This window comes from Botryllus schlosseri, chromosome 8, assembly GCF_051294905.1.
Source record: "Botryllus schlosseri isolate E-star chromosome 8, Bs_hap1, whole genome shotgun sequence".
In the NCBI taxonomy this organism is placed as follows: domain Eukaryota; kingdom Metazoa; phylum Chordata; class Ascidiacea; order Stolidobranchia; family Styelidae; genus Botryllus; species Botryllus schlosseri.
Genome location: NC_137243.1, coordinates 20,149,059 through 20,176,749, shown reverse-complemented (window position 1 = coordinate 20,176,749; position 27,691 = coordinate 20,149,059). Strand labels below are relative to the sequence as shown.

General features: G+C 43.0%; 1 protein-coding gene and 1 long non-coding RNA gene across 6 annotated transcripts in view; both read right to left on the bottom strand.

The window, feature by feature from the left end:
• Window positions 1–2,638: 2,638 nt before the first annotated feature.
• LOC145445029 (uncharacterized) lies at window positions 2,639–7,888 on the bottom strand. Of its 5 annotated transcripts, XR_013916852.1 has the most exons (13): window positions 7,748–7,888; window positions 7,440–7,541; window positions 7,235–7,258; window positions 7,011–7,052; window positions 6,506–6,550; window positions 6,234–6,283; window positions 5,537–5,593; window positions 4,793–4,837; window positions 4,488–4,568; window positions 4,125–4,169; window positions 3,827–3,951; window positions 3,584–3,642; window positions 2,639–3,047 (listed from the first exon to the last, which is right to left on the bottom strand). It is a non-coding gene; the product is annotated as an uncharacterized LOC145445029 (long non-coding RNA). The 5 variants fall into 5 exon arrangements; XR_013916850.1 differs by having other exon boundaries at window positions 2,639–3,642; XR_013916853.1 differs by lacking the exons at window positions 7,011–7,052; window positions 7,235–7,258; window positions 7,440–7,541; window positions 7,748–7,888 and having other exon boundaries at window positions 2,639–3,642; window positions 6,061–6,283; window positions 6,506–6,971.
• Window positions 7,889–7,951: 63 nt separating this feature from the next.
• The window catches only part of LOC145445005 (chromatin remodeling protein domino-like), a 32,743-nt gene continuing 13,003 nt past the window's right edge, over window positions 7,952–27,691 (bottom strand). The window contains exons 25-58 of the mRNA XM_080323089.1: window positions 27,558–27,639; window positions 27,381–27,495; window positions 26,726–26,824; window positions 26,603–26,668; window positions 26,297–26,353; window positions 26,082–26,125; window positions 25,279–25,427; window positions 25,120–25,218; window positions 24,494–24,696; window positions 24,261–24,430; window positions 23,928–24,082; window positions 23,317–23,473; window positions 22,758–23,021; window positions 22,606–22,657; window positions 22,317–22,441; window positions 21,618–21,746; window positions 19,075–19,110; window positions 17,792–17,951; window positions 17,412–17,582; window positions 17,200–17,345; window positions 16,624–16,831; window positions 16,077–16,179; window positions 15,341–15,485; window positions 13,312–13,536; window positions 12,605–12,845; window positions 12,277–12,416; window positions 11,556–11,624; window positions 11,377–11,496; window positions 11,044–11,176; window positions 10,381–10,565; window positions 10,227–10,313; window positions 10,030–10,164; window positions 9,549–9,677; window positions 7,952–9,095 (exon numbers count right to left, since the gene is read on the bottom strand). Coding sequence (XP_080179215.1) covers window positions 8,622–9,095; window positions 9,549–9,677; window positions 10,030–10,164; window positions 10,227–10,313; window positions 10,381–10,565; window positions 11,044–11,176; window positions 11,377–11,496; window positions 11,556–11,624; window positions 12,277–12,416; window positions 12,605–12,845; window positions 13,312–13,536; window positions 15,341–15,485; window positions 16,077–16,179; window positions 16,624–16,831; window positions 17,200–17,345; window positions 17,412–17,582; window positions 17,792–17,951; window positions 19,075–19,110; window positions 21,618–21,746; window positions 22,317–22,441; window positions 22,606–22,657; window positions 22,758–23,021; window positions 23,317–23,473; window positions 23,928–24,082; window positions 24,261–24,430; window positions 24,494–24,696; window positions 25,120–25,218; window positions 25,279–25,427; window positions 26,082–26,125; window positions 26,297–26,353; window positions 26,603–26,668; window positions 26,726–26,824; window positions 27,381–27,495; window positions 27,558–27,639 — 4,873 coding nt within the window. The 3' untranslated portion in view covers window positions 7,952–8,621. The remainder of the gene's footprint in view (window positions 9,096–9,548; window positions 9,678–10,029; window positions 10,165–10,226; window positions 10,314–10,380; window positions 10,566–11,043; window positions 11,177–11,376; window positions 11,497–11,555; window positions 11,625–12,276; window positions 12,417–12,604; window positions 12,846–13,311; window positions 13,537–15,340; window positions 15,486–16,076; window positions 16,180–16,623; window positions 16,832–17,199; window positions 17,346–17,411; window positions 17,583–17,791; window positions 17,952–19,074; window positions 19,111–21,617; window positions 21,747–22,316; window positions 22,442–22,605; window positions 22,658–22,757; window positions 23,022–23,316; window positions 23,474–23,927; window positions 24,083–24,260; window positions 24,431–24,493; window positions 24,697–25,119; window positions 25,219–25,278; window positions 25,428–26,081; window positions 26,126–26,296; window positions 26,354–26,602; window positions 26,669–26,725; window positions 26,825–27,380; window positions 27,496–27,557; window positions 27,640–27,691) is intronic.

Below are 27,691 nucleotides of genomic sequence, written 5' to 3'. Positions count from 1 at the left end.
CTTTTCTAATCTCGGGATTGAGGAGCGAAAATCCCGATCCCGGGATTTCAAATTTGATCCAGAAGTCCCAACCCTACCTCGTACCCAATAGTCTACTTCTTCATCATAACCCTGATTGCATTCCACACTAGGGTGGAGTGAAAATGACTTTTTTTTCAAATCAAAAAAAGGGCTTCCTCAATCCTGACAAATGACCTAAAACTTCAATAAAAAGTGACTTCAGGGTATTACCCCTATTTTCCAGCCGGCAACCCCCCCATTTCTGCGCATGGGGGGTGAAATGGCCCATCTCGGCAACCGCTGGTCGTAGAGTAATGATATATAGCTCAAAATCTGCGGAAGCATCATGTTTCTATCTGTCTTCAGAAGAAAGTTTTCTCTATTGTGAACACAAAATGAGTTATAGCCAAAAAAACAATATATACGCACATTTTTGTTGAAATTCAGCATTTATTCAGACAAATTGTGATCTGTCATCAGTTTTTTTGAAAAGAAAAGTAACACACTGACAATACCGAATATTGGGCCCATAATACAAATATATTCACAACACAGTCCGTTTAAAATCGGTTCAAAACATCATAATGAAACACCCACATTTAACGACTTTTGAAAATACATTTTTGTGTCAAATTTTTTCATCAGTTTACGAGACTTAATTTTGTGACAATTGAGAGGCCATCTCGTCTTAGAAATCCCGAAACTTGTGCTGATGCTTCTGTTACGAGCTTTACATGTCGCTCCACTGTTTGATTGTGGCATGGATGAAACAAAATCAGAGGCTTCTCGCGACATTCTTCCAACTCTGCATCAGTTAAGTGCTCAATCGCTGGAGGAAGTTGTTGATAAGATTCAATATCAACCAACTCGGTGGTATGCCTTTGCTTCCAAGTTCAACTTTGGGACACAGAATAAACGAATAGGACCCCAGTTCAATTGGTTGGAACTTCTATGACTTTCAATGTCCACAAGTGAATTTTGTTCAGTGGCATGTTTTCGAAACGCAAGCACCTTGGTCACACCCTTATTTCGTATGTCTTCATTATCATCTACCAGCATTGCAATCATAATATTTTCGGGGTGTGCGAAATAACCGTTTCTTATCACCACATTCAAAGTAATTTTCCGAACGTTTCGGTCAGAGAAATTCAAAACCTATTGAATCAAGTTGAAGAAGTTTCTGGATCCATGTGTTATGTGTTTGTTTCGTTTGATCTCAAACCAAGTCGGAAAATATACTTCAAGGCAAAAACGAACCAGAATCTCCAGGTTCAAAGGCGGTTCATCAACTGTTACATAATACCGTAAAACTCTGCACTGCATCCTAAAGTTAGCCATCTTGAATGCACAACTGGTCCAACCTCCGAATAAGCCAGATCATCATCAGCATTTCCTTGAATAATTGCCCAGCACATTTATAAGCATAAGCCTATAGCTGGTCCTTACTTAAGTCATTCACAATTTCCGATGGGAGCTTTATAAAGGCCATAAGTGGTGGCGAGAGCTTTTTGAATTGAGTAACTGGCTAAGAAGATACACTTCCACGCAGTTTTTTTTTTCAATTTGGTGTGACCAAGGTGCTGGCGATTCGAAAACATCCCGCTGAACAAAATTCACTTATGGACATTGAGAGTCATAGCAGTTCCAACCAATTGAACTGCAGTTCTATTCGTTTCACTTTATTCTTTGTCCCAAAGTTGAACTTCGAAGCAAAGTCATACCACCGAGTTGGTTGATATTGAATCTTATCAACAACTTCCTCCAGCGATTGAGCACTTAACTGATGCAGAGTTGGAAGAATGCCGCGAGAAGCTTCTGATTTTGTTTCATCCATGCCACAATCAAACAGTGGAGCGACATGTAAAGCTCGTAACAGAAGCATCAGCACAAGTTTCGGGATTTCAAAGACGAGATGACCTCATTGACCAAAAAATTAAGTCTCGTAAACTGATGAAAAAACTTGACACAAGAATGCATTTTCAATAAGTCGTTAAATGTGAGTGTTTCATTATGATGTTTTGAACCGATTTTAAAAGGACTGTGTTGTGAATATATTTGTATTATGGGCCCAATATTCGGTATTGTCAGTGTGTTACTTTTCTTTTCAAAAAAACTGATGACAGATCACAATTCGTCAGAATAAATGCTGAATTTCAACAAAAATGTGCGTATATATTGTTTTTTGGCTATAACTCATTTTGTGGTCACAATAGAGAAAACTTTCTTCTTCAGACAGATAGAAACATGATGCTTCCGCAGATTTTGAGCTATATATCACGACTCTACGACCAGCGGTTGCCGAGATGGGCCATTTTACCCCCCACACGCAGAACTTGAGGGGTTGCCGGCTGGAAAATGGAGGCAATACCCTGAAGTCACTTTTAATTGAAGTTTTAGGTCATTTGTCAGGATTGAGGAAGCCCTTTTTTCGATTTGAAAAAAAAAGTCATTTTCACTCCACCCTATTCCAAACCCTGCCAACAGTAGAATTACTCACTCAGCCATCGGCTAAGATGCTGCTACGACAGGCGATACAACATCACACTCTCTTCTGAACGTCAGATATTTTTCAATGCAACTAAATCGAAAGCTCTATCACCAAGTTGCTCACTGGCCAAGAACTCAAGGACACAACATTACCTACGAATTTTATTATGAAACTTGTCACAAGTATTAGAAATTGAAACCATGAACAGTCAGCATAGAATAATACGCAGACTAACGAGAACAGGTCTCAAAATCCTTCATTAGGAAAGCACGAACGAACTGTAGTCTGCGTACCTTGATTGAATTCAAATACGATACCTGCAAAAACATAACTGAATGTCAGTTTCACACAGACATAGTAATCAGCATAACATGTGAGGCATAGTCTGGCTTCAGGATTGAAAATTCTCCTCAAATTAATATAGGAGATATGCTTGTAATACATCATCAGCGAAACTCATTGCAGTCGTTAAACCGCCCTAAACAGTACTAAGTACACATAAATAAACAATACCTTTGGTTTATGCTGTCCTTTGCTTCACAAGAATGAAGACGGCGACCTAAAAAATTCAAATGACTGCCAATTTATGGTAATCAACAGCTAATGATCTTTAAAACAAACATATATTGTATCGACACTTTCTAAGACTGTGTCAATCAACAGTAACACAGACTAACGATGCACGGCCGAAATAATATCGCACAACAAAACGAGCGCCCAGAACTATGGTGAAGGTTTTAGGCGCAGATACAAGGTGCCGACAGTACACAAGTGACCTTTATAAGATCATTGTTAAAATTGAAAAATAGCAGCTTCAAATTGATCACCATGCCAGACTGGGCGAGAAATAGTGTTCAAGAATGATACATGGATACCACAAATTAAACACCCATCAATTGAAAAACCCCAAACAGTCCACAAGAACAAGTTCAGTGACACCAACCTCTCCTACACTGATAGGACAATCTAATAGAGGGCGCAATTTCAATCGAGTACCAGCCAAGAATTACATGAGGTCATCCACCAACAAATTTCAGCAACGGAGCTTCTCCATCATCACATCCATAGTGCAACTTTCCACGTTCTGCAACTTACCATTCAACGGGAGTTTATCCTTGGATGCAGGTCCGAAGTCGTCCGGTGGCATTCGTCTCCTGACAGAAGAAAAATTATATTTACCAGCAACCGCCGTATTGTGATTAGCTCTTACACCTTCAAATTACTATCGCAAATTCGGTCAGTAACAGTACAACATCACGATATTCAGATGAACTATGCCTTGACTGTTCAAAATCATCATCCCTACTATCATCGTAAAACATTCCAAAAACCACCGACCTAGGCTAGCTTCAATTCCTCACGATTCATCCATCCCGTCATCTCTTTCAAGAAGCGCAGGGCGTATTGCTCTGTAGGAGTCAGCTCTTCGTAGATCGACTTCATCTCTTCGCGAATCTTGGATCCTGGGATGAGAAACACAGAAACGTAACAGACACGCACACAAGAAACGCAGGTCAGCATGGCACAGTCGGTACGCGTCAGTGTGGAGCGAAGGTCATCAATATTCAGACGAACGAGACTCGCTAATCATCACACGCAATGATCGGAATATCAATCGTAAGAGAATCGCTGTTACCTTTCGATTTACAATGCCAATTGTGCGTAGAGGACAGCCGATCATCTGGAACAGACAGATCAAGTTCAGTTCCAGTTGATAGTAGATTGACTAACAATGTAGATGTAAGGTAGTTATCGAGCTACACAATGGTCACAACGCTCTATGATAGTCATTGTACAGAGATACAAAATCATTTCAAATGACACGTAAACGTGCAACATTTTCAGTGTGACCACAAAAAATATGCGTCTTCGGAATTTCAACATCATCCTCATCATGATGTCATAGTGAGCAGTACTCGAATACTCTTACTAGGAATCTAATCACCGAGATACTCCTCTTACTTGGTCTTAATCATAATACCGCAACCATACAGCTTACCATTCACTGCCCTCGGCACGATCTTGAAATAAGATATAGATATCCTAATAGCCCGCACTGAAACTTTCCAGCCGCATTCACCTGAGAGAGAAAATACCGTTTTACCATCGACCAGACCAGTTTTCAAGAATGCCGCCTAGCAGCAACAGCGCATCAGTGTGGAGCGAGTGTCATCAATATTCAGACGAACGAGACTAGCTAATCATCACATGCAACAAATCATCGCAAGTAACTACAGATATTTCGTTTTCAATCCGCGGTTACCAACCATGAACCAAAATCAGTAGTAAGAAAATTGCAGTTACCTTTTCGTTTGCAATGTCCCTCATGCGTCGACATGGGCCGATTACCTGGACAAGACAGAACAAGTTGGTTAGTTGCAGTTGATAAAGTGCTCAACCAGTCCTAACTAACGACATAAAATTCCACTTAATTATAATATAGGAATTTCAAATACAGTATAAACTGATTCAATTTCAAAAGACATCTGGATTTCTCTACAAACTATTTCGTAGTTTAACGCTAGGCAAAAAACATTGAACCCCTTCAGTTTTCAGAAAAAGTAGCAGTAATTCACAACGGACCACCAGAGCTAGAGATCATACAGAAAACCGAAATTGTATCGACACTTTCTAAGACTGTGTCAACCGACAGTGACGCAGACTAACGATGCACGGCCGAAATGATATCGCACAACAAAACGAGCGTCCAGACCCACGGTGAAGGTTTCGGGCGCAGATACAAGGTGCACACCGGCCAGACAATGAGATCAATGTTCCAACAGAAAAATACCAGCTTCAAATTGATCACCACACCCGATTGGTGAGAAAGTGTTCGAGTTAGATATGAAGAACGACATACAAGTCACAACAGCAGATTCAATGACACCGACCACCAACCTCACTTTCAGTGATATGACAATCTACTGAAGTAGGCAATTCCAATTGACTACCGACAAATAATTACACAGGTTTCCACAAACAAACTTGAGCAACATAATTTCTCCATCACTGCATCCATAGAGCAGCATTTTATATTATGCAACTCACCATTAAACGAGAACTATATCCTCGGAGCCAGGTCTGAAATCACCCGGTGGCATTCACCTGAAAAAGGAAATATTCTGTTTACAAGCAACCCAGCAGTGCATCAAAATCAGCGCTTAATGACTGCGCATCAGCGTGGAACGAGTGTGCATCAATATTCAGACGAACGAGACAAGATTATCATCACGTGCATGAAATCATCGTAAGTAACCACAGGCTTGATTACCCACGATGATCGGAATATCGCTAGCAAGAAAATCGCTGTTACCTTTCCATCTACAATGTCCTTTGTGTGTCGAGGGCAGTCGATTATCTGGAACAGACAGCACGAGTTGGTAATTGATAGTGGCCTGAGACCACATTGGAAACACATATGCGAGCAATTGTATGGACTCTCAAGACTGTGAGACCGCAACAAAGAAGCTACAAGGTTCGAAATAGAACCTTGCTAGATCAAGTAAATCAGGCCTGAATTTAGCTGAAGAACCACACAAGCTACAACAAAACATTAGAGAGAAGTATTTAACCTTGAATAATAAGTTAATGTGCTAATAGGATACAATTTCTATTGACAAGTGAGCGACAGCATGAACGGACTTCAGCAACGCAGTTTCTCTGTCACCGGATCAAGAGAAAAAGTTGTCATCCTCAGCGCAATGTTTGTTGGTGAACATCAGTATTGAAAATGATGCAAGCTCACCGCAAATGACCACAATGCAGCCTTGAACAGGACCATCCGGCAACATCCACCTGATTGAGAAAATTATGCGTTAGGCTACTAGTGACAGAGCCAATATCTCAAGATTATCACAGACAAAGAACTGCGCATCAGTATAGTGTTAGTGCATCAATATTCAGGTGAATAGCCAAAATCATCATACGCGTTAGATCATCACAAATAACCACAGAAAATTCCATTTTAAATCCTCAGTTACAGGCAGTGATTGAAATACCGGTGAAAAGGTAACTTACCTTTACATTTAAACTGTCCTGTGCATGTCAACGAGTGCCGATTATCTGGAACAGACAAATGAAGTTAGTCGCGTTGGTAGTAGATCCTTGAGATCATAGCGAAACACCAACAGGGAGCAATTGTATCGACACTTTCTAAGACTGCGACAATCAGGTGTGACGCAGACTAACGATGCACGGACGAAATAATATCGCACAACAAAACGAGCGCCCAGACCCACGGTGTTGGTTTTGGGCGCAGATACAAGGTGCCGAGTAAACGGGTATGTTCAGAAATCCATATATTCTTACAATAAATTAGCTTAAAGTTGAAAACGGTGATAGCAGCTGTTTTGTCATTGATGGAAATACCATTATATTTACAGCTACAGCAGCCAGTTTTAATACTAAGAGGAAGATACTCCTTTACATAATAGAAACAATGCACATGTACCCAGAAAACAAGCATTCCAGTATCGACTAATAGTTATCAATCATAATGACACAAACTTTAATATCAACTCACCTTCATTAGAATGGCGTCCGTTTTATACTTTTGCAGCACAACCTGCAAAGAATAGTTTTACCAATCAATAGATATATGAAGGTATATAGTGAGGGTTGTTTGTGGTATCATCAACAGACTTCAGAAACGCAGTTTCTCTGTCACAACATCAAGAGAATAACATATCATCCTCAGCCCAATGCTCACAGCAGTAGAGCATACGACAACATAAAATATGAACTCACCACTCAGCACCAAGCTTCGAAGGTCTGCAAAAGAACACGTTCAGTAAGATATCTTCCTGAAGTCTAAATTAAATTGGAATCAATGGGCAAATGGTTCAGATAATCTGTTCATCAATAATTTCAGATTGACTAGGGCAGATTATGTTCATCATCTTGTAACACCAAACAAATATGGTTTCTACCATATCATCAAGCTTCCACATACCTTGTGATTCTTGCTGGGTCGAAGTGTGTCCCGAAGACTACAGTTTAAAAAGGATGAGAACCTGCATCACGCGAGCCGCTGCATAATGTCTCCTCGCGCAATCTAAAAACAGATTGTATCGGATGAGTACAGTTAAGCACACCACGGCAAAGGGAGGTAAACTTTTTTGTTCCGACATTAGAGTATCTCCCTTTGGCAAGACCTCGAAAAAACTGAAATCATTCCGAAGCTGTTAAAAAGGGAACGAACAAGGCAACCAGCGACAAATATTAAAGCAATATGCTACACAATAAATTCAAGATTGTTACCTGGCAGATTCATGTCTGGCTTTTGCAAACAGTCGTGACCTGATAAAGAAACAAATTATAAATACAGTTACATGTACGGAGTAGACCATCTTACCTTCCGTTGACTGAATTCTATACCAACACCTGGATTAAACATGACTACCTAGTGTCAAGCATCCTTTCCGTCTGCTGTCACCAACACAGAAACTAAATAGTACCGACCACTTCATATAAAACAGTAAATATATTTATTACACGTTAATTATCGTGTAACGGACAAGGTCAACATAATACAAGTGAAAAAATACTACACACTACATGAACTCACAAAAAACCCCATGATTCCAATGGCGGCATGCAGACCATCATTAAAAACCTGCTTTGGGAAAGGGAAGAGATACTCCATACTACTATTTACAATTGTACTGCTACACACATCTAGCAAGGTCTTGTCGTATTTACAATAATCGTAAACAGGGCAATGCGAAAAATGACGAAACTCAGCATGCAAAGCTAGATCTGTTAATGGATCAAGATAACATTGTGAATGAGGCAAACACTAGTAGGTAGAGCTGGGCATGTTCCGATGCGTTTTTCTAGGGTGGAGGCCTTCAAAACTCGATTACTCATATCAAAGCACCCAAAACGTGTAGCAAATGTGAAATTCCTGTAAGGACGTGATCAACCCATACAACATTGTCATCATGCGCAATGAACTAGGTATGGTCAAAACACTAAACCATCTTCATCTTGCATTATATTTCCCTCAAGGTCGCATGAAAGGTACATATTTGCCTTTTTCATATCATTACACCACTACAAATGAGCGATACTAATTTTAATTCTGAATCGAATCAACGTGATATTCAATTAGGTGATATTCAATTAGGTCCATTCAAGACCCTGATTTCGGAACAAATTGTACATTGGCCACATCGCCGACACTGGCTTGAGACCGCGACACCGTAGTGGCTGCAGACACCACAGAAGCCGGCAGCACCAAAGAAGGCACCACGTTTGTGGCAGCTACACTAGACACCACTTGACTCGCAGTGGCTTGCTGCCCCGCGGCCAGATTACGTTGCGGCTGCAACACTAAATGCTGCCCCACGTTGCGCAGCGTCGTCTGGCCTCCAGCCGCGTTCTGAGCCGACGCCCTGATCACCTGGCTGTTGATGAGGTTTTGAAACTGTTGCGTCAAGTTTGCAGACTGGGTGACCGAGGACAGGGTCATTTGCTGGGGCGCGGTGCTTGGCGCGGCAGATATGGACAAGGAGGCGACAATGTTCTGTCCGCCTTGACGCTGGAGAAACTGCTGGCCCGAGGCGGGGGTCAGAATCATCTGCGTCGGCTGGGGCAGTTGACGTATCTACAAAAAATGAGTAGAAATAATGTAACGAGCAATTCGAGGTGAAAAACTTTTGAATTAAACATAGCAATAAATTTATTCACTAAATATGAAAATTTACAGAGCCATAACCATAATTTTACAATACCCTAATCCCCCAAACCAAATTCAACGATATGCTTAACCCTAACCAAAACTCAAATTTTGTAAAGTTCACGTGGAACGGTGATGGCGAATGGCCATGTCGTTGTGAATAACGAAGTAGAATAGACCCAAAAACTAAGCTCAATCCTCAGTTCAAGTGTCAAACCGACATTATATATTCCAGTATAAGAAATAGATCATCATTGGTTGAGCAGAAAATACAAGACCCTAAACTTTTAGCTAATAAATCAACAAGTTGAACGTGTTGTTTCTTGTCAAAGCGAGTAGGCTCGGAATAATACTAATTGACACAATACCAATATCTCGCACCTGTCTCTGAGGGGTTATCAAACGCTGTTGTGCTATGCCAGACGACGGTATTATTGTCGCCTGCCCTACTTGCAGCTGCTGGGTGCCGGCAGCCTGGTGTCGTACTTGCTGTACCAACGTTTCGGAGCCCTGCAACAAAAGGGTATATATAAGTATACGGCCAGTCGAAGTTCAGCCACTATAGGACCAGTTTCCAATAATCATCGAGAAAAAACGTTCAACCATGATTAGGTCCAATGACCCATTACTTTGTTTTATTGCTACTATACAACTTCCCATACTTATGATCACGGTAGGTTGCTACCAGCATCTTGTGACAAAATGTCTGCGCCAACATCAAATGGTAAATAAAACATCCACCAAAATACACAAGAGAGGACGCAATCTTTCTCGGTCAAAAGCGAACGAATAGTCCATCGTCAAAGACTATCCGCTGTCATATGACCGCGACAAAACCACATACGGTGAAAAAATCCTGTACCTGCGCGGGCTGTTTCATCTGTAAGGTCTGTCCGGGCATGGCTTGCGCGTGCAGAAGTTTAGTCACCGTCAAAACGGGCTGGCCGCCGGCTTGAGCCTGGTTAGACGTGCCCTGCACAGCAGACGCTGCAACATTCTACAATAGGACAAACAACAGTTTGAGTAGGCAACTTGGCTTGAAGGTAGATTTCAACGTACCACTCTGCGTTTGTTTTGCACCAGCTGCGGGCCGGCTGCCACCATGGCATACACGGTCTGTTTGCCGCCGACTTTGGCGTTCAATACCTGCGATGCGAGGTTAAAAATCAAAATCAAGCGGCAGATACTGGATAAAAATTCTGGGGAACATCACCTGTCCCTGGACGGTCTGCTGTTGCGTCTGGCCCTGCTGCGAAACGATACGGTGATGCTTCAACAGCTGCCTCTGCAAGTGCTGCTGTATGTTGGCCGGCGCGTTCGTCATCACCAGTGACTTGCCCTGCGTGCTGGTGCCGGCGGCGCTCGCCAGAGACATGCTCATGCCGCCAATGTTAACAGCTGGAAAGAATAATTTTTCACATTAACACTGCTATGGAGTAGGAGTTGTGTTGTAAAATTTGTCTCTTGATAGAGTCAAAGAAATTTTGTACATACTGGCAGGATACGTTGTTTATAAGTTTTGAAATCGAGTCCAATAACTTGAAAACTATACCAAATGCTCTCAAATGTTACCAAAAAGCTGTTTCTGTTATAGAACTTATCATCTTGAGGCAGATCTTCACAAACTTAATTTAACCTGAGAGCACATTCCTTTTTATATTTAAAAATATGTCGGTTTACTTTTACTAAGAATGTAATCAACGTCAAATAAACAGGAATGTTGTGGTTGAAGTTCAGAGTTGAGTAAGTTTTGTCAACTGACAATTATATCTTGGGCTTCTACCTAAAAGCCACTTCTGCCTGTAAGCTGGGATATGAAAAAGACAACAGATTCCACAGCCCTGGCGAAAAAAAGACCTGGGTCACTAGAACTTACCAGACACGAGACTGGAAACCGGCACTGTGATCGGCAGAGGCTTGGAGGCGGCACCGTGTTGCGCGGCTTGTTGGGCCGCGGCTTCCTGCACCTGCTGGGCTTGAACTTGCGCGTGGACCGGGGCAATGTGGACCTGGAACGGAATCGCGGTCGTGAATGAATAGTTTCCAATACAATAATCATACATTGCTTTCATAATAATAGTCACTACATTTCTAATGACTAATTCGCCAAGTACCGAATTCACTGTTAACCACTCCGCTACTTGCAAAAAAATTTCCCTACTTGATATTTATTGTCAAGCACGGCACTGATAAGCAACATCAAACAAACCTGCGCCGATTGCGTTTTCTGCCCTATGGTACGACGCATAGACTGACTCTTCAAGATGCTCTCCAGTTCCTGTTGCGTGATCGCGCCGTGCTTTCGCGCCTTGCCTCCGACTTTCGTAACCTGCGTACGGCAAACCGTCGTGACAAAACGAAAGACAACATACGCTCAAAGCGTCCTACCGTGAGTACGTTTGCCTCGAGCTGCTGCTGTCGTTGCTGCTTCAGTTTCTTCATCATTTCCGATGTCATCTAAACACGGGTTTGGATTAGAGACCAGAACAGGGTTTGGTTTTTCATAATTTCAAGTGAATATCATTTGAAGTCTATAGAAGTCGTATTTTCGTACAGTTGGCAGCAATGAATAGTATATTATGGCCTTAAAAATGAATGCCGTTGATGGATGATTGCCATAATTTCTAGAGTACAGTCAATTTTCCATTATGTTGGTGAAATAAGCTAAAATCCAGCAAAAAAGATACGAAATCACAATTCCTTTAAAGCTAGGATTTTGCCACTGAAATTTGCGCGTTTGATAGTGAAGGATTGGTTCTGACCTGGCCAATAAATGCTGGCCGCAATCCGAAGTCAGCAAATATGCCATAATTGAGTTATATAGAAACTGCATTGTTGGGCTCTGCATATTCGCACAACTGATGTCTTCATTTTAAAAGCACCAAACACTCCACAAATGAGTTACTGATATTAGAAGACGCTAAGCGAAGAATATTGCTTATCATAAATCAATATCTAGATTTCTAGATTTGGCAGGCAACATGCTTCATCAAAACTGAAAGAAAATTGTCAATCGCAAAAATCAGTTAACGACATTCGCTTCGCTACAAAACTTATCCGAACCAACGACACAGATCGCAACATTGCCAATCAACAACACCAAGCGCACCTGCACTTTCTGAGGAGCAACCTGAGCCTTTGGCGTCTTCTTCTGCTTCTGCAACTGCAACATCTGCTGCTGGAGCCTTTGCTGCTGTTGCTTGGTGAGCTGCTTCGTCAGCTGCTGCGAGCTTTGACCCTGAACTGTGGCTGCAGAGTAAAACAAAACGATAAGTTTATCCCCAACGGAGAATAAAAGCAGTGGTATTTTTTCACTTGGCTGAGTTTAAATAGAATATTTCTGAACTGATTTCATCTACTCAGAAGTCTTGCATCTAAAATATTCATCAAATTATTCCCTGTACCCACAGTTCTAGATGACAAGTTCCACAACTCACCTCCAGAGATAGAAGGCCTGGTCAAAGACGACAGAGTGATGGCGCTGCTGTTGCCCGCCACGGCCGTGACCAGCGCCGAGCTGACCGGGTTGGACAGACGCTGCAGCAGGCCGACCGACACTACCGTGGCGCCGGCCTGTCCCGGCTGAATATGAATCTGAGACTGGTGCAGCTGCTGCTGGTCCCCGGTCGACGCGGTGCGCAAGAGCGTTTGCTGCAAAGCCGACGTGCCGATGGTGGTCTGCGGAAACGAAACGGCCCGATAAGCGCCTCGGAGTAAAAATGAGGTACAAATAGGATGTTAACTGGGTCATGTAGCCGTGAACATTCTTATCCGCCTTCAGAATCGCTTCGAATGACCATGTTCGATCAGTGTTCTCCATAACACTTCCAATGACAATCGTCGCCGATCAGTGCTCCCAGTAAAAACAACAAAATTTATGGTGATCATGTACTGTATTCACCACGAAGCTTCCTAATGATCATCTGTGATGTTTGACATCATCACACGTGTGTTCACCGGGAAACCTGATTGGCGAGAGTCACGTTGTTGCGGATAAGAAAGCACACTAGTCTACAAAATCAAGCTCAATCCTCAGTTCAAGTGTCTAACCGACATTATATATTCCAGCATAAATAAGAGATCATCCTCGGCCGAGCGGTAACATTTTTAACACTAGAATATTGTTCAATAAAAAAAAACTTACTTTTGACTGCTGGTTGATTTTCTTGAACGCAGACGTGTTGACGATGATATTCGCCGTCGAGCTACCCGACAGCGGAATCGCGGTCAACTGTCCCAGAGACGAGATGCCCTGCTTGGCTGTGGCAACCTGCTGGCCCGGTATCGAGTGCATGGTTTGAGACTGCGCCATTTGTTGTTTGGCGGCCTCCTTCTCGCGCTGAATGCGATTGGCGCGCATCGAAGCAATCTGCGAAAACAGAGACAGAAAAATGTCAATTGATGAGTTTGCTCGAAAAATCATCTTTCGTCAATGAACTCGAACCATAACGATTGTTAATTATCACAAGGGCAAGTTTTCTCAATTTTTGCAACTTTTTTTACAGCTTCCTAGATACTAGGGATGGTGTGAACACGAGGTTCACGTTCGCGTTCTGTGTGTGAACCTCCGATATTTAGAGGTTCACGTTCACAAACGAACCTCGGTAGGTTCTGCACTGTGAACCTTTTTCATATCACATCATGTTTGGTTGAAATTTATTGCATTCCAACTACGGGCCATTAAATGCATGGCGTTGGCAGCATAAAAATCAACACTAAAAGAGCATGCACCTTGACCACCTCAAAAATTTTACTTGGTTTGTTACAAACGTTTGCTCGAAATATCCAGCTTTCCGTTTGTGAATATTTAGTGACTCTCTGCTGTGAGCTTGACCCGCAATCTCACAATATCAAGAGCGAAATACACTACATGCAGATAGTCAGCGAATGATGCTTATTCAACCAATTAACAAAATTGATGTCGTTGTCTGAGGTAAAAAAATCGAGCAGGCGTACGGGGTCAATCTTAATTTCATATATTTATTGTATCATAAAAACCAAATCCGTGCGATTGGGATGTTGGCTACTGCTGTATAACTTGTTAACCTCTGCTCAATATCAACGTAGCAATACTCGGACGCCGAATGCATCTTCCGGCCTGGCCTTGACCGTTAAGGCGTAAGCATCTATTACCTTGCAAGTCCTCATCGAAATTGTTGGCAAAGCGATGGAAGATATTGATTTTCTGGGGGGATTATATCAATTGATTGCCCCAGTTGATAAAACTGGTGACGTTTAAAACGTCAATATGTACTTTAGCATTGTGGCATTATGTGACCCGACTCGTCGCAATAGGTATAGTGTACAATGTGCATTAATATAGGCTATCACTTCACTGAAATGTAGGGTGGGAATTAGCAATATGACGTCACGTGACGTCATGAGGTTCACGTTCGCGTTCACACAGAACCTTTCAAAAAGGTTCACGTTCACACGAACCTGAACCTTTCAGAGGTTCACACCATCCCTACTAGATACTCATAATCTACGTACAATGATGTTTCAGGCTGTTTGGAGGGATTTTATAGTTCAACTTTTCTCTATTTTTCATACTAATTTTTACCGCAGCTTTTATCAATATTACGTCAAAGCGTAAAGGAGTGATTTCAAAACATGCTGTCAACTATTATCAGTATGGTTCTGATTTGCATAACAAAGAGCTATATGATGGGTTAGCTGCAACTCGCTTTGTACTCTATCACAGAATGGCTTGCATGCAAGAATTTCAACTCCCCTTGCCGAGGACGACCTTGTCCGAACAATATGTAAATAGATCACTTTAGTAATTCTAGGTCGTCTCGGGTCAAGTTGGCATTGCGTAATTTTATTGAGTGTACCGGGGTAAAATAATTTTCGGCGGTCTGGCCAGGATGCCCGTGATATGGCAAAGTTACAAATTTGACAGATCTGCAGGAAGTAGTTATACAACAGAACCTTTCGATCGTCTCATACCCTACTAATTAAACAAAAATTATATTTAAATGCAACTTTTGTCAAAATCAAGTGCAACTGTCTCGCGATTTCAGTGCAACAAAAACTTGCCATAATTATCGCTCAATTCAGACTGCATAACCAAACACGCGAATCAATCCGCCCAACCCTAACCAACATCTGTTCGTAGGGCAAAAAGGATCCCGAAATCCATCCGGGGCTCGCCAAGGACATGAACTCACGTATTCCGGAGTGAACGGTTTGTCGAAGTCGATTCCGTTGTCCATCAAGATGGCCGTGTGCGCCGGGTTCCTTTGGAACTGATTGGCGCCCGAAGACTTGACGGGCGCCGAACGCTTGCCGCAAATCTCCCTGACCATGTTGAACCTGTCCAGAAAATTTGACGGTAAAGAGAATCTGTAGTTCATTAAAATTAGACCATCAATTACAACACCAAGTCGCTTCATTTAAAAATCACACTCGTTAATTTCCGTTCTGGTCACATCAGCACGACCAGCAGCGGTCGAAACACTGCTTTCACCTTTTTCAGAAAACCACCTTGGATTTCACAGAATAGGAAGACTACTGCCACTTCCGATCGAACAGTTTTTAGACAGAACTTATTACATTCGAAATGACAGAAAGTAGTTTTAGGTTGAGTTTGCGTCCTTTCGCCGGCGAATTTTCGTAAAAACCTTGCAAAATAAACCGTTTATAAGGGCAACTGATTATATTTTCCAAGACTCCACCTATGCTTAGTGTTATTATTCATTTTGCGTTATCGAGATGCATCTGATTCCAATTTCAAAAGTAGGGGCTTCTGACCTAATCTGCTTTTTAACCTTCCTTCCATTTTCTACTCCTAACTGTATTTTAGCGGTCATTTACGTAACTTCTACTCAGAGCGGCAACACTGATAACTTTGTGCCTGACCCACCTATTCTCAGTTGTAAGAAAACAATTTTAAAATCACCGCACCTTTTCATATACAACGACGAGCACTGGGCGTTGTTATCGGAAGACTGCAGTCCGCCGCCCTTCTGCACTTTCAAGGATTTAGGTTTCGTCGGGGTCTTGGTGCCTGAAATCACACAAAGCAAAGTCAGAACAAAAGCCCCTGCACTTAGCCGCAAAGGCACAGGTCAAGAGATGACACCATATCCAAAGTTTTGGTAGCCCGACAAATCGGAAGCACGTGTTTCGATTGATAGTCACAGACACATAGTTTATTGCATGTATCAGGGGTATGAGACCTGGCCAGAGGTATTTATAATGGACGAACTCGAGACAAATGCTGCATATCTCAGTATATATGATGAAGTTTCGGCTCATCAATCGCCACAAATCAAAATCACGATTAAAAACTCAATAACATGGCTTCCGACATGCGCTACTGGATAAAGTGCCATCTTGTTTCGCGCCTCAGGATTCAAGTGTCAAATATTCGTCATAGTTCATCAGACCACGAATTTCATCACAGGCCGTCTCGAGACAAAACAACGAGCCACAAACGCGACGAACTCACCTTTTTTCTTGACGAGAGCCACTTCCAAGGCGCTCTTCCCTTCCTCTCTGGGCGCGATCTGGTTCTCAAAGCGTTGCTTGCACATTTTCGGAGACCGGTACGTGGAGCTGACGGCGTTGACCATGTCGGCCACCACGTCCCAATTCGGGGTGTGGGCCGGCATCATGACGCTCAGCGATAACGGCATCTCCAGCACTTGTTGCACGGCCTGAAAAACAAGCGATGGTAGTTAGATCAACTTTCTTTCACCGCATATTATATTAAAGATTCGTTATACCTAAAAAAACTGAAGACTGTGAATTAGTACAAGTGATATCCAAAACCCAGTAGATGACCCCTGATGGCTAAGAACAAACTACTCGTCATAACTCGTATGACAAGGGAGGGAATGCGACAATGCTGGGGAGGGGGGGGGGTAGAGACAGGAATAGAAGAGAGAGGCTTCTTCAAAACTGATAGGATCTGGAGTCAAAGTCGCATAGAAATTTGTACAGATATCAAGCCATAGACTGCATCAGGTGGTAAGCCATATTTTCACCCGTGAGACACACTCATACAACTCTAGTGTCATCCAACCTGCAGTAGCTTGCAATCTTCGATCATCAACCATTCAGGATTCTTAGACGACCCACCGCCAGAAACGACTGGTTCACTCTGCGCGGCAGCAGTTCCAGACTTGTCTGCGGCCGACGCATTTCCGTCTTTATCGTCACTAACAGCCCCTGAAAATTCCGACGGCACATTCAATGTCGCTGTAACCCGTAGAAGGGTGGTGAAAACAAGCCTACCAGCGGCAGATATCGAAGGCAGCCGCGCGGCACCTTTCTGTGCCAAAGCCGCTTGCTCCTTGCGGATTTTGAGGGCCGCTTTTTCTCTTTTCTTCGAAGACTGTCGGTTGAACAGCGATTTCGGCGCGAGATGTTCCACACGCGACATCTTCCTCCGCTGACTCGGAAAAGCTTTGTGAAATAAATAGCTTTTGTTATGCAAACGACAAGAAACGGACACAGTGAAGTAGAGAATGCAGTCAAAAACATCGACAAATGCAGGAAGTATAAAAGAATGTAGATAGACATTAAACATAATAGTAGACAGTACCGGGAACACTAGTTCGTTATTGAACATACCTCATTTGGAAAGAGTTGTAAGTTACTACATAGTTTCATACCAGGATTCTCAGAATCCGTACGTGGTCGCTTCCTGTCTTTCTTGACTTGGACGACGGGCAGCAGGTCATCCGGCATTGCTCCAGGGATGTAAAGAAGTGCGGTAATCGGATCGATGTAAACGTCATTGTCATCTTGCGGTGGTGTCGGTGGGAACCAGATCTGTAAAGAGTGCGAACGTCATGGACCTAGTAGGCTCCAAAGCAGTTATAAGTAGGGCGGTTTTTTTTTTACCTAAAAAAAAGAAAATTTTGAGCTAAAAAATCAAAATTTTGACTTTTTTTGACCTAAAAAAAACGAATTTTGACAAAATTTTGACCTAACGTATGCAAATTAGGTGTTTTCCCACATAATGTTAAAATTGCACCACTAATCTTCATTTCTGGTTCGAACTGACTGTCCTGACGAAGTAGTTTGGCCTGAAAAAACGTTTTTGGCTTAGAAACAGGCAAGTGTTTTTACATGAAAAAACAATATTTTAACGAAATCTGGCCCTATGAAGAATTCCAGTGGTTACAATATGTATTATGGTAAAAATAATTAAAATATTTTTTAGTACAATGAGAGATGCTTTCTTACATTCTTGGGTAGAAAGTGCATGTCCTTACTAAGAAGCTTGTCAAGGACGTTCAACAGTAGCAGTTGTTGGCCGACAACACTCAAGTTGTGCATACACTGCTGGTGCTGGTGACACACCGTGTTGCTTCATTCTGACAATGTTGTCTACATCACAATTTTTCATCAAGTGCTTCTTAATATAAGAATGATGCACTGCACAATAAGTCTTTCTTCAGTTAGGATATATCGATACGTTGGCCATAACTTTTTTTTACCGTTTATGATTCACAATGAGCAGACGATTAGCCGTTTACAACGGTAGGCCTATAAATTAGGCTACAAGCGGTGAAATATCAAATTATAAGTTCACCGACAGCGCTGAATCTACGATACAAACAAAATGCAGACGTCTAAATTTTTTTGATTTTATGACAAATTTTGACCTAACGCTACAATTTTGACAAATTTTGACATGTCAAAAAAAAACCGCAATAGTTATAAGTAGTCAGCCTTGCTACAAAGTCAGAAGTCGTTCTCACAAGATCAATTGGCACTGTAACAAGCAGGAGCAACAATTCAAATCAAGTTCAATCAGAAAATGAATCATTCTCAATCATTACACCGTATGTTTCATCAAAAAAACGACCGAAGACTACAGATTGGCTCGATTTTAGGATAGCACGGCGTTCGCATTTCAATCCAAACATTAAAACTACATTCAACTCACCGGCATCCTTTCTCCAGTCGCATCGTCGACGTACATCTGCAGAAGTGCGCACAAGGTTATTTCCAGACAAAAACAAAACCGGGAACACTGCCTTCGCCTCGCAGCCTGCACTAACAGTCTGTGAGACACTGGCGGGGCGGCAAGAATCGCAAGAAATCAATTTGTTCCAAGACCCCAAACACATTCGCCACCCCACAAGCGTCCCACACACACAAAACGGGAACCCTCGCCCTTGCCACCGCACCAGTGAACTACAAACTGCCAGAAATGCAAACCGACGAGGCAAAGCACACGCACGAGTACCCATGAAGGAAGTTTATTACTTCGCAGCCATGATCGCTCCTAGGCCAAAATACACGGCAGAAAGAGAACGGAATAAAACGGAACTAGAAAATAAGCAATACGATAATGCGCGGTACACGAAATCACAGATTACAAAATGGTCATGACCAGGGCTGAGCAAAATGATATGGTACTCTAATCTGAATCGAGCATTCACTCAACATAAGTGATAGTTTTATAGTACTTCACCGTGGAAACCTTGAAACCAAAATCTGTTGTTTCACAGAATACGAAACATAGGTCGAAATGATACCAATATATTTTTATTTCAAAGCAGAACTGGGTACTTCAATCACCACATCTTTGAAACCGTTACGACGTCGTAATCTACGACACTCAAATCTAAGCCTACAAATCGATTCAGATAGGTAATCAAATTTGCACAACCCGTCACTCGGGATACACAAACACATTGTATATATCATGGAGGGGTTACAAAAATATAAGCACACACGGGCAGCACGCAACTACTGTTGCAACAGAGATTGAAACGACTCAAAAACATTGCGTTCCTCCTCGTCGTCGAGCAACTGCGGATCGCTGGGGCTGACGGGCTCTAAATTTAGGGTGATCATTTCATCGTCGTCATCGGCAACGGATGGTTCGCCCCCGCCCATAAACTCCTGCTGCAGAGAGTCGAACAAAGACCCTTTGCTCGCAGACAGATTATCGTTCGGACCGTCGATAGGGGGCACCATAAATTCGACCGAATTCATCAGATCAAACAAACCACGACCAGTGTCGTTCTTACTGCCAGAAACGCTAGTCGTAATCACGCTAGGTTTCACAACACAAGGATTTGAAACGACCGGACGTTTAGGGACAAGCTTTTTAATTGCGGGGTTCGAACCGCTGCTGACATTGATCAACTTAGCCTTACGTCCCGATCTTAAACTGTTTGTTGAAACAATACGTATGGGGATCGCAGTTTTAACATGCTGTGCCACACTTTGCCTAGGAGCAGGCATAGGCATTATTCTAACAGGCTTATTGCCAGCCATACTAACTACCGGCCGAGAACCAGATGAGACTTGCGACACGTTAACAACGCCACTCGTAAATTTCGACAGCTGTATCACAGTAGCGGCAGTTGAAGGCAGTAATTGCAACGCGCCAGTGTGCGGACCGCTATAAGGCCGCAGTTTACGATTAGGCAGTGCGTTCATAGCAGATTGCGGGGTCGTCTTTAACGGTATTTTGTAAGACTGCAGTTTTTCACGTTGGGCAGCTTGCTGCTGGAGAATCACGTTCAGCGCTTGCGGTTTGGACCGGGCCGGTATCACCGTAATGGGTCTGACGCCGACCGAGCCCGGAACGTCGGCATGTCGCACAGTTGGGATGGGCGGACGCGGGTTCTGCCTTAAAGATATGGTCGGGATCACGTTTTGGGTCAAGGGCCGGTACACGGGCGCGGCAGACTGGGCGTTGAAATTCATGGTTTTGTTGACGCGTTGCGTTATCGATTCGACGGTCTTGGGTTTAGCGACTGGCGAAATCGCTCTCGAAGACTTTGAAAGCAGCTTGCTGGGAGTCACGTTGGTCTCGACCACAATGTTATAAAACGGGACTTTTCGGACTTGACCACGGCCGCTCGCGCCACAGTTGACCGTAGAACTCCAAAACGGAGATTCTAAATCTTGTTTCTCCGGAGTGCCGTCGGTGAGAATACACACGGTGCGATCGTCGTACGTATCATCGTCACTACTGGCATTGTCTTCAGACGGAGTCTCGGGCCAGTCTTCCCTGTCGGACCACGCGATGTCGTCACCCCAAGGAGCTTCCTCTCCGCAAGAAGAATCCTCGTCACCACCGTCATTGTAGTACAGAAACTCGTTGTTTTGCGAGTACCCGTGCATAGTGATATCGTGCATGAGGTGTGATGCGCGCCTTCTCTTACTCGGGCTGATTTCTTCCGTCGGCTTAGGTGGGTTTTTATTAGAGTACCGACCGCGCCCGGGTCTGCCTCTACCCCGGCCCCTAGCGCTCGTAGTTTTCTTTCTGGGCGATTTCATGAGCGGCCGTTTTAGTTTCGGTACAGTCACAGACACGTCCGCGTCATTGCTAAACGTTTCATTCTCCAGAGTCTCAACGTCAAGCCCGCCGTCCTCAGAAGACGTGGACGACATGTCCCAAAAGCAAATGTCCTTCTCTTTCTTTCGCTTGCGCCGTTTGCCGCCCTTTTTGACGGTGTCGTCAATTACCTGGTTCTCCGCGTCCTCTCGAGTGTAGAATATCTCGTCTTCTTCCTCTTCCAGCCGCCGTTCCTCCTCTTCCTTGAGCGCCACCAGATGGGCGAGCTCCCAATCCTGTTTGGACTTGTGCACTTCCTCCTGCAAACACACAAGGCGCGTGAAAACCAAATAATCAAAACAGCAAATTGAATATTAATCATTATATCAAAGGGCACGCTCTGAATACGATGGAGTTTCGAAATTTAGGTTTACAGAGCGAAAGAAATTATGGCAAAAGACTTTATTCCTTACAAAACCACATTGTTGCGGCTGCAGCTAAAAGAATTTCACGAGATGCACTATCCAATTCTAACAATCATCGCACCATAACACTTTCCCAGAAAGTTATGGCCAGCACATGTTGCACATTCGAAGGAATGTCGCAACCATGAATTGCAAAATGGTCAAGGATCAATGGCAATTCCGATACCACATATTGACAAAATGCAGCACAACCATTTGTGAAATTCTTAGCTCAATGGCTGCGGCCAGAATATTTTCCACGTTCTACTCTAATTCGAGACATCATATTCAGAGCGCAGTGCGCCTTTGAATTTTTATCACAAATTCGGTCAGTAACAGTACAACATCACGAAATTCAGATGAACTATGCCTTGACTGTTGAAAATCATCATCCCGAAAATTGTTGAAACATGAAAAACCACCGACCTCGGCCAGCTCCAATTCCTCGCGATTCATTTCTTCCGTGGTCTCCTCCAAGTAGCGCAGGGCGTACTTTTCTATCGGAGTGAGCTCCTCGTAGATGGACTTCATCTCTTCGCGAATCTTGGATCCTGGGACGAGAAACGTTGCAGTAAAACACGCGTAGGAAACGACAGGGTCGCAAAACAGCAAAAACGCATCAGTGTGGAGCGAGGGTCATCAACAGTTCAGACGAACGAGACTAGCTAATCATCACATGCTTTTCATGTAAAACACAAAAGCGACCGAGACATACCTTCGGCAGTTTCGTCGTCTGCGTTTTCAGTGAATTCGTCCATATCTGCGTCCTGTCAAAAGAAACCATTATGGTCAAGTTAACTCAAAAACTGAAAAAATCCGAGCTTGTAGTGCCCAGGTCTGCGACTGTAAAACACTTGGAAAGCCTACCTGTTCTTCTCGGAGCTGTTTCGCAGCATCGACATCTTCTTTATCCTCGGTCTGCTGCAGGACTTCTTCCCAACTGGCTTCTTTCTGCGGCGGTTGGCTGTCCACAGCCTGCTTGGCTTCAGACTCTTTCGCTGCCGCGAGAGCCTTTTGCCTCGCAGTAATCGGTTTTGCGAGTACGGCAGGCGTGGGTTCGGTTTTCTTCTCCATGGCAGCAGGAGCTTCCTCCAAACCGGTAGGTTCGTTGAAGAGATCTTTCAAAGCATTCTGTATGACGAATCAATGTTCAACATTGATTTTAAAATCTTTTGGACTTTTAGCACCATATGAGCAAGTCCTAGGACCAGACTGAAAACCAAGTCACACACACCCACTCATATTACATACCATATTCTGTGAGCCCATATTCAAAGCCACAGTCGAACCAACGAGCGACTGCGGCGCAGACAAAGGAGCACTTGATTTCCGGCCATTCCGACAGAGCGTGCCCATACAGACGACACACACTTATAATATGACCGAGATCTTCCACCACCCCGTATACGAACGTAGAGTTACTCACATCTTTGAAGAACGCCGTCGTGAAACTTCCACCTTCGATCGCAATGTTGCCCAGCAGACGCTTCTGGTTTGCCTTCTTCAGAATGTTTTCCTCGACAGTTCGTTCGCTGATCAGTCGATAAATGTGGACGTCGCGAGTTTGACCAATACGATGACACCTGTACAGAGACCAGCAGCGTTTAGGTCTTGAGAAAAATTGTAAACAAGGATTCAATAATACGTATATCTACAGCAGTGGTTTGACAGTTTTTCAGCTTGGCGACGCATGAAATGCTACTACGACAAATATGTGCAATCCGAAAAAACAAATACAGTAGACTCGAACTGAATGAGATATTGGCTGATGCCTTAATAATTCAACAAGAATATGCGTTGCACCATTCGAAGTTTCTGCAAGGCTAATTGACGCTAAAGACCACCTACTTCATCGAAATTATGAATTCCCGTTTGCTAACATTATACTTGATCAAATTCAATTCATTTTTTAAAAATTTTAGACTTGATTGGTCTGCGAGGTTGGAAAACCACTGGCCTACAACCATTCTGACATAATCTCTACACAATAACCAACCAGACACCCTTGCAAACCAGGTCAAACAGCACAAGACCAACCTGTCCTGAGCTTGCGCGTCCATTGTGGGATTCCAGTCGCTGTCGTAGAATATGACGGTGTCGGCGCCCGTTAAGTTGACTCCAATTCCACCGCTGCGCGTAGACAGAATGAAGCAGAATATTTTCGGGTCGTTGTTGAACCGCTCCATCAAAAGCTGTCGCGAGAATAAATTGTCACCGGGGCTCAACATACCGATGTCAGAAATTACACGATCTGCACAGATTACGCCTCAGGATCTTAAATATCTTCAAATCGAATTCAGAGATATGCTTGTGATAATACATCATCGGCAACACTTTCTTAGACCCTCTCCACAACGAACATTAACTCACCATTCTCTGCTCCACCCTTGTCGAGCCGTCCAAACGAAGGTATCTGTAACCGTGGTAGCTGAGGAAGGCCTCCAAAATATCGAGCACCTTGGTCATTTGGGTAAAAATCAAACACTTGTGTTTTTCAGTCCAGAATCTACGCAGCAAGACATCCAACACTTGCAGTTTTCCTGAAATCAGAGCGTTTCGCTCGATATTCCTGCCACTAGGCAAATTCGATTTCATCGACCTACCGCAGTCGTACTGGATGAGTCTGGCTTCGGGGAACTGAATCCGCATCGACAGGTCAATGCTGTGAAACCTGTTCCAGGATCTTTTCAAGGCCGCCTGCAAACAGTCCTGTCTGCGTTCGTCTTGGACTTTTTGTGAAGGGTCAGGATGGGAAACGTGAAAGTCGATTGGCTTCGCTTCGACCAGCGGAATGACAAACGTAAACCTTCGAACAAAACAAATTCGCCCTTGACGCGAAGTCTTGCAAGAACTCATGAAATTCGAATCAAAGCTAGAGCTTCAGAAACGCAGTTTCTCTGTCACCACATCAAGAATGCAAGATATCATCCTCAGCAAAACAGCATGCCTGGGCATAACAACTCCTGAGTTCTCAAATCCGATGTATCAATTGTAAGGATTTCAGTTCAGTAGCGAAAACACATTTCTGATAACCAACACTGAACTTTGACGAGTTTTTTCACCTTCCAAGTCTATAGTACTCACATATGCTTATCAAATCCTTCACTGCCATATAAATCATACTCTCATTATGGACTGAAAAGGACGATTTCGATATGGAATTGTCAGGTCCTGTATTTTGCCCAGGCATACTAAGAAGCATTTCAAAATTGACTTATAAGACACATACCTGTCAGTCACAGGCTTCATTTCGTTCAAACGCCGGTCGGCAGACTTTATCATTTCAAACACCGCACTTCCCCTTACACCAATTCGTTTCGACCCGACCCTAAATTAAAAATTCACAATTAGCCTTTGTTCCCACAACGTCGACATAACAGTCGCTTACTCGTCTGCCCGTTTATAAATATTCTTCAGAAAGTCCACAGTATCCTGCGGTAACCAGGGAGATGTTGCCTGGCAGCGCCGTTCGTTTTCTGCGGCCATACGCAAACAGCGTCTCCGATGGTCGCGCTGGAGTTCTTTTTCCAGACGTTCCTAAATGCAGCGAAATCCAGGCGGTAAGAAATGGAAGTGTTCCTTCTTCAACACTACTACTTGCATTATATGAGTGGTTATTAAGGCTGTTAAAAAAAAAAAACTTTTCCTACAGATTTTACTGTCTACTTGATAAAATTTATCAGTTGGTTAAAAAAAACGCTGCACACCAACTTTGGCTCAATTCCAACCAGTAGAAGCGAGATTCTTGCAGTAGAAAGTATCTTATCAAAATTTTTCTGTCAACCCCATAACATTGTGTTATTGTCATTGTTAGTCAATTGTTGTCATTAGAGATGATGCATGCCAAATTTTGGCTCAATTCCAACCACTAGATGCAAAGATTGCAGCTGAAATATTTCTAATTCCATGATTTCATGGTAACTACTCAAAGAGTTAGTCACCGTAAATACCATTTTATTCGAATCCAAATTTTTCTACCACAATAACTTCACTTCTTTGCATCAGTGACTTGATATATTATTTGCATACACCTTGGATCAACTGTTAAACTATGCAACATTTATACCAAATCTTACTTTTGAAATACTTCAAAATTGGAAATGAAAAGAAATTAAAGGTGTCTTACTACTCGCAAGCAGTAACGTTGTCTAATCAGCAAGCAGTAAAGTTGTCCAATTACAGTACACTTACCACATAGGCGGTCGGGTCTTTGATGTCCAGCATCTCGCAGTCACCTGTAAAGTTCAAACCGCTATAAATTTACTCGCGCACAGTACAATGGCGAGATGGACGACAGTCACGCATTTCAGATAATCTGTTCTTCAAAGATATCAGATTGACTAGGGCAGATTGCGTTCATCATGTGCACCAAAACCAGTTAAAAAAACAGCAACAATAATAGTTACCCTTGTTATCAGCTTCGCCAGAGTTTGAATGGGACGGCCCATTTTGAGTTGCATTTGCTGTAAATTGAGGAAGACTGTAAGCACAACTCACTAAGCTTCAATGCTCTCTTAGCGGTACTAAGATGACAATGTAAATGACCAACGGGACCCACAAGCAATTACTGAGTGCGTCGGGTACGTAAAAGTCACTGTTCAATTTTCCTGCATATATCATCACGCTGATGGTAAAACATGGCCATAACGTGTCAAGTGTTAACAGGGTATGACAAACCGCCACAAATTCATGTTCAAAAAGAGCAAACTAACCAGAGACTGCAGATACCGAGGCTTGCGATTTTGTACCGGACGGTGTCACGATCTTTACCACTCCACCTACATTTGGAGATAAATTGAGGTGCCACGTCATATGCAGCAACGCCTCTAACTTACCTGCAAGCTGCCTTATCTGCTTGTTTGGAATAGCCACCCGCGTGCCTTGAACAGTCTGGTATTGCAAGGCGAAGGCTTGCGAAGCTTTGGACACCGAATCTGTCGAAGAAATCAAGTCTCAGATACACGACCGAGGGATGTTTTTCTAATTCCAATGTATCGGTTGAATACAGCTCAACTTGCCACAGCATGACAGGCAGTCGACGCGACGTTAGAATTCCGACTACTACGCTATTTCCCTTCATCAAGACCACGGAAAAGACGGCCACAATCCCGAGGCTGTTTCATGGGGGACCAGCAAAAAACAGTAAGACAGGACATACCTATCGGGGACCTAATGACTAACCACACGGAACTTAATAGCCTGAATTTACAACGCAATCATTCATCACAATAAAAATAGTGAACTAGTTAGCCGATGATTGATGATTGCTGACTAAAAAATAACCTAGCGATATCAAATGAAATTGTAAGATTGGAAAATAATAACAAGACATTTAAAACATCAGATAGCTACGAAAGAACCTGGATGTACGTAAGCAACAAAAAATCAATCTTAATTACAGGTAAATATTTCCATATTCAACTAGACAAGGTAATTTTGCAAGGCTTTTTGATGGCATCATTTCAATAACCACTATATTGTGATAATTACCATCTGTTTTCGATTGGGGTATCGTAATCACCCTCGCAGGCCCACAGGCCGGCGTGATTTGCAGAGAATTCGTACCCGAGGTTATCGGTATTGTCAGCACCGGTAGCGAGTTGGCCTGAAATGGGTTACAACAGATTAACGTATGATTCATTTCAAGAGCAACTCATGTTATGGTACAGATTGAGATTTGCCAACTTTCTCCCGTTCTTTCAGTAAAGTCGCAAGCTGTTCTCGGACACCGATCACTTTCGAATCCTCTCTAAAAATGAGTATTGACTTTAGTATTGACTCAACAACTGATACCAAGAACA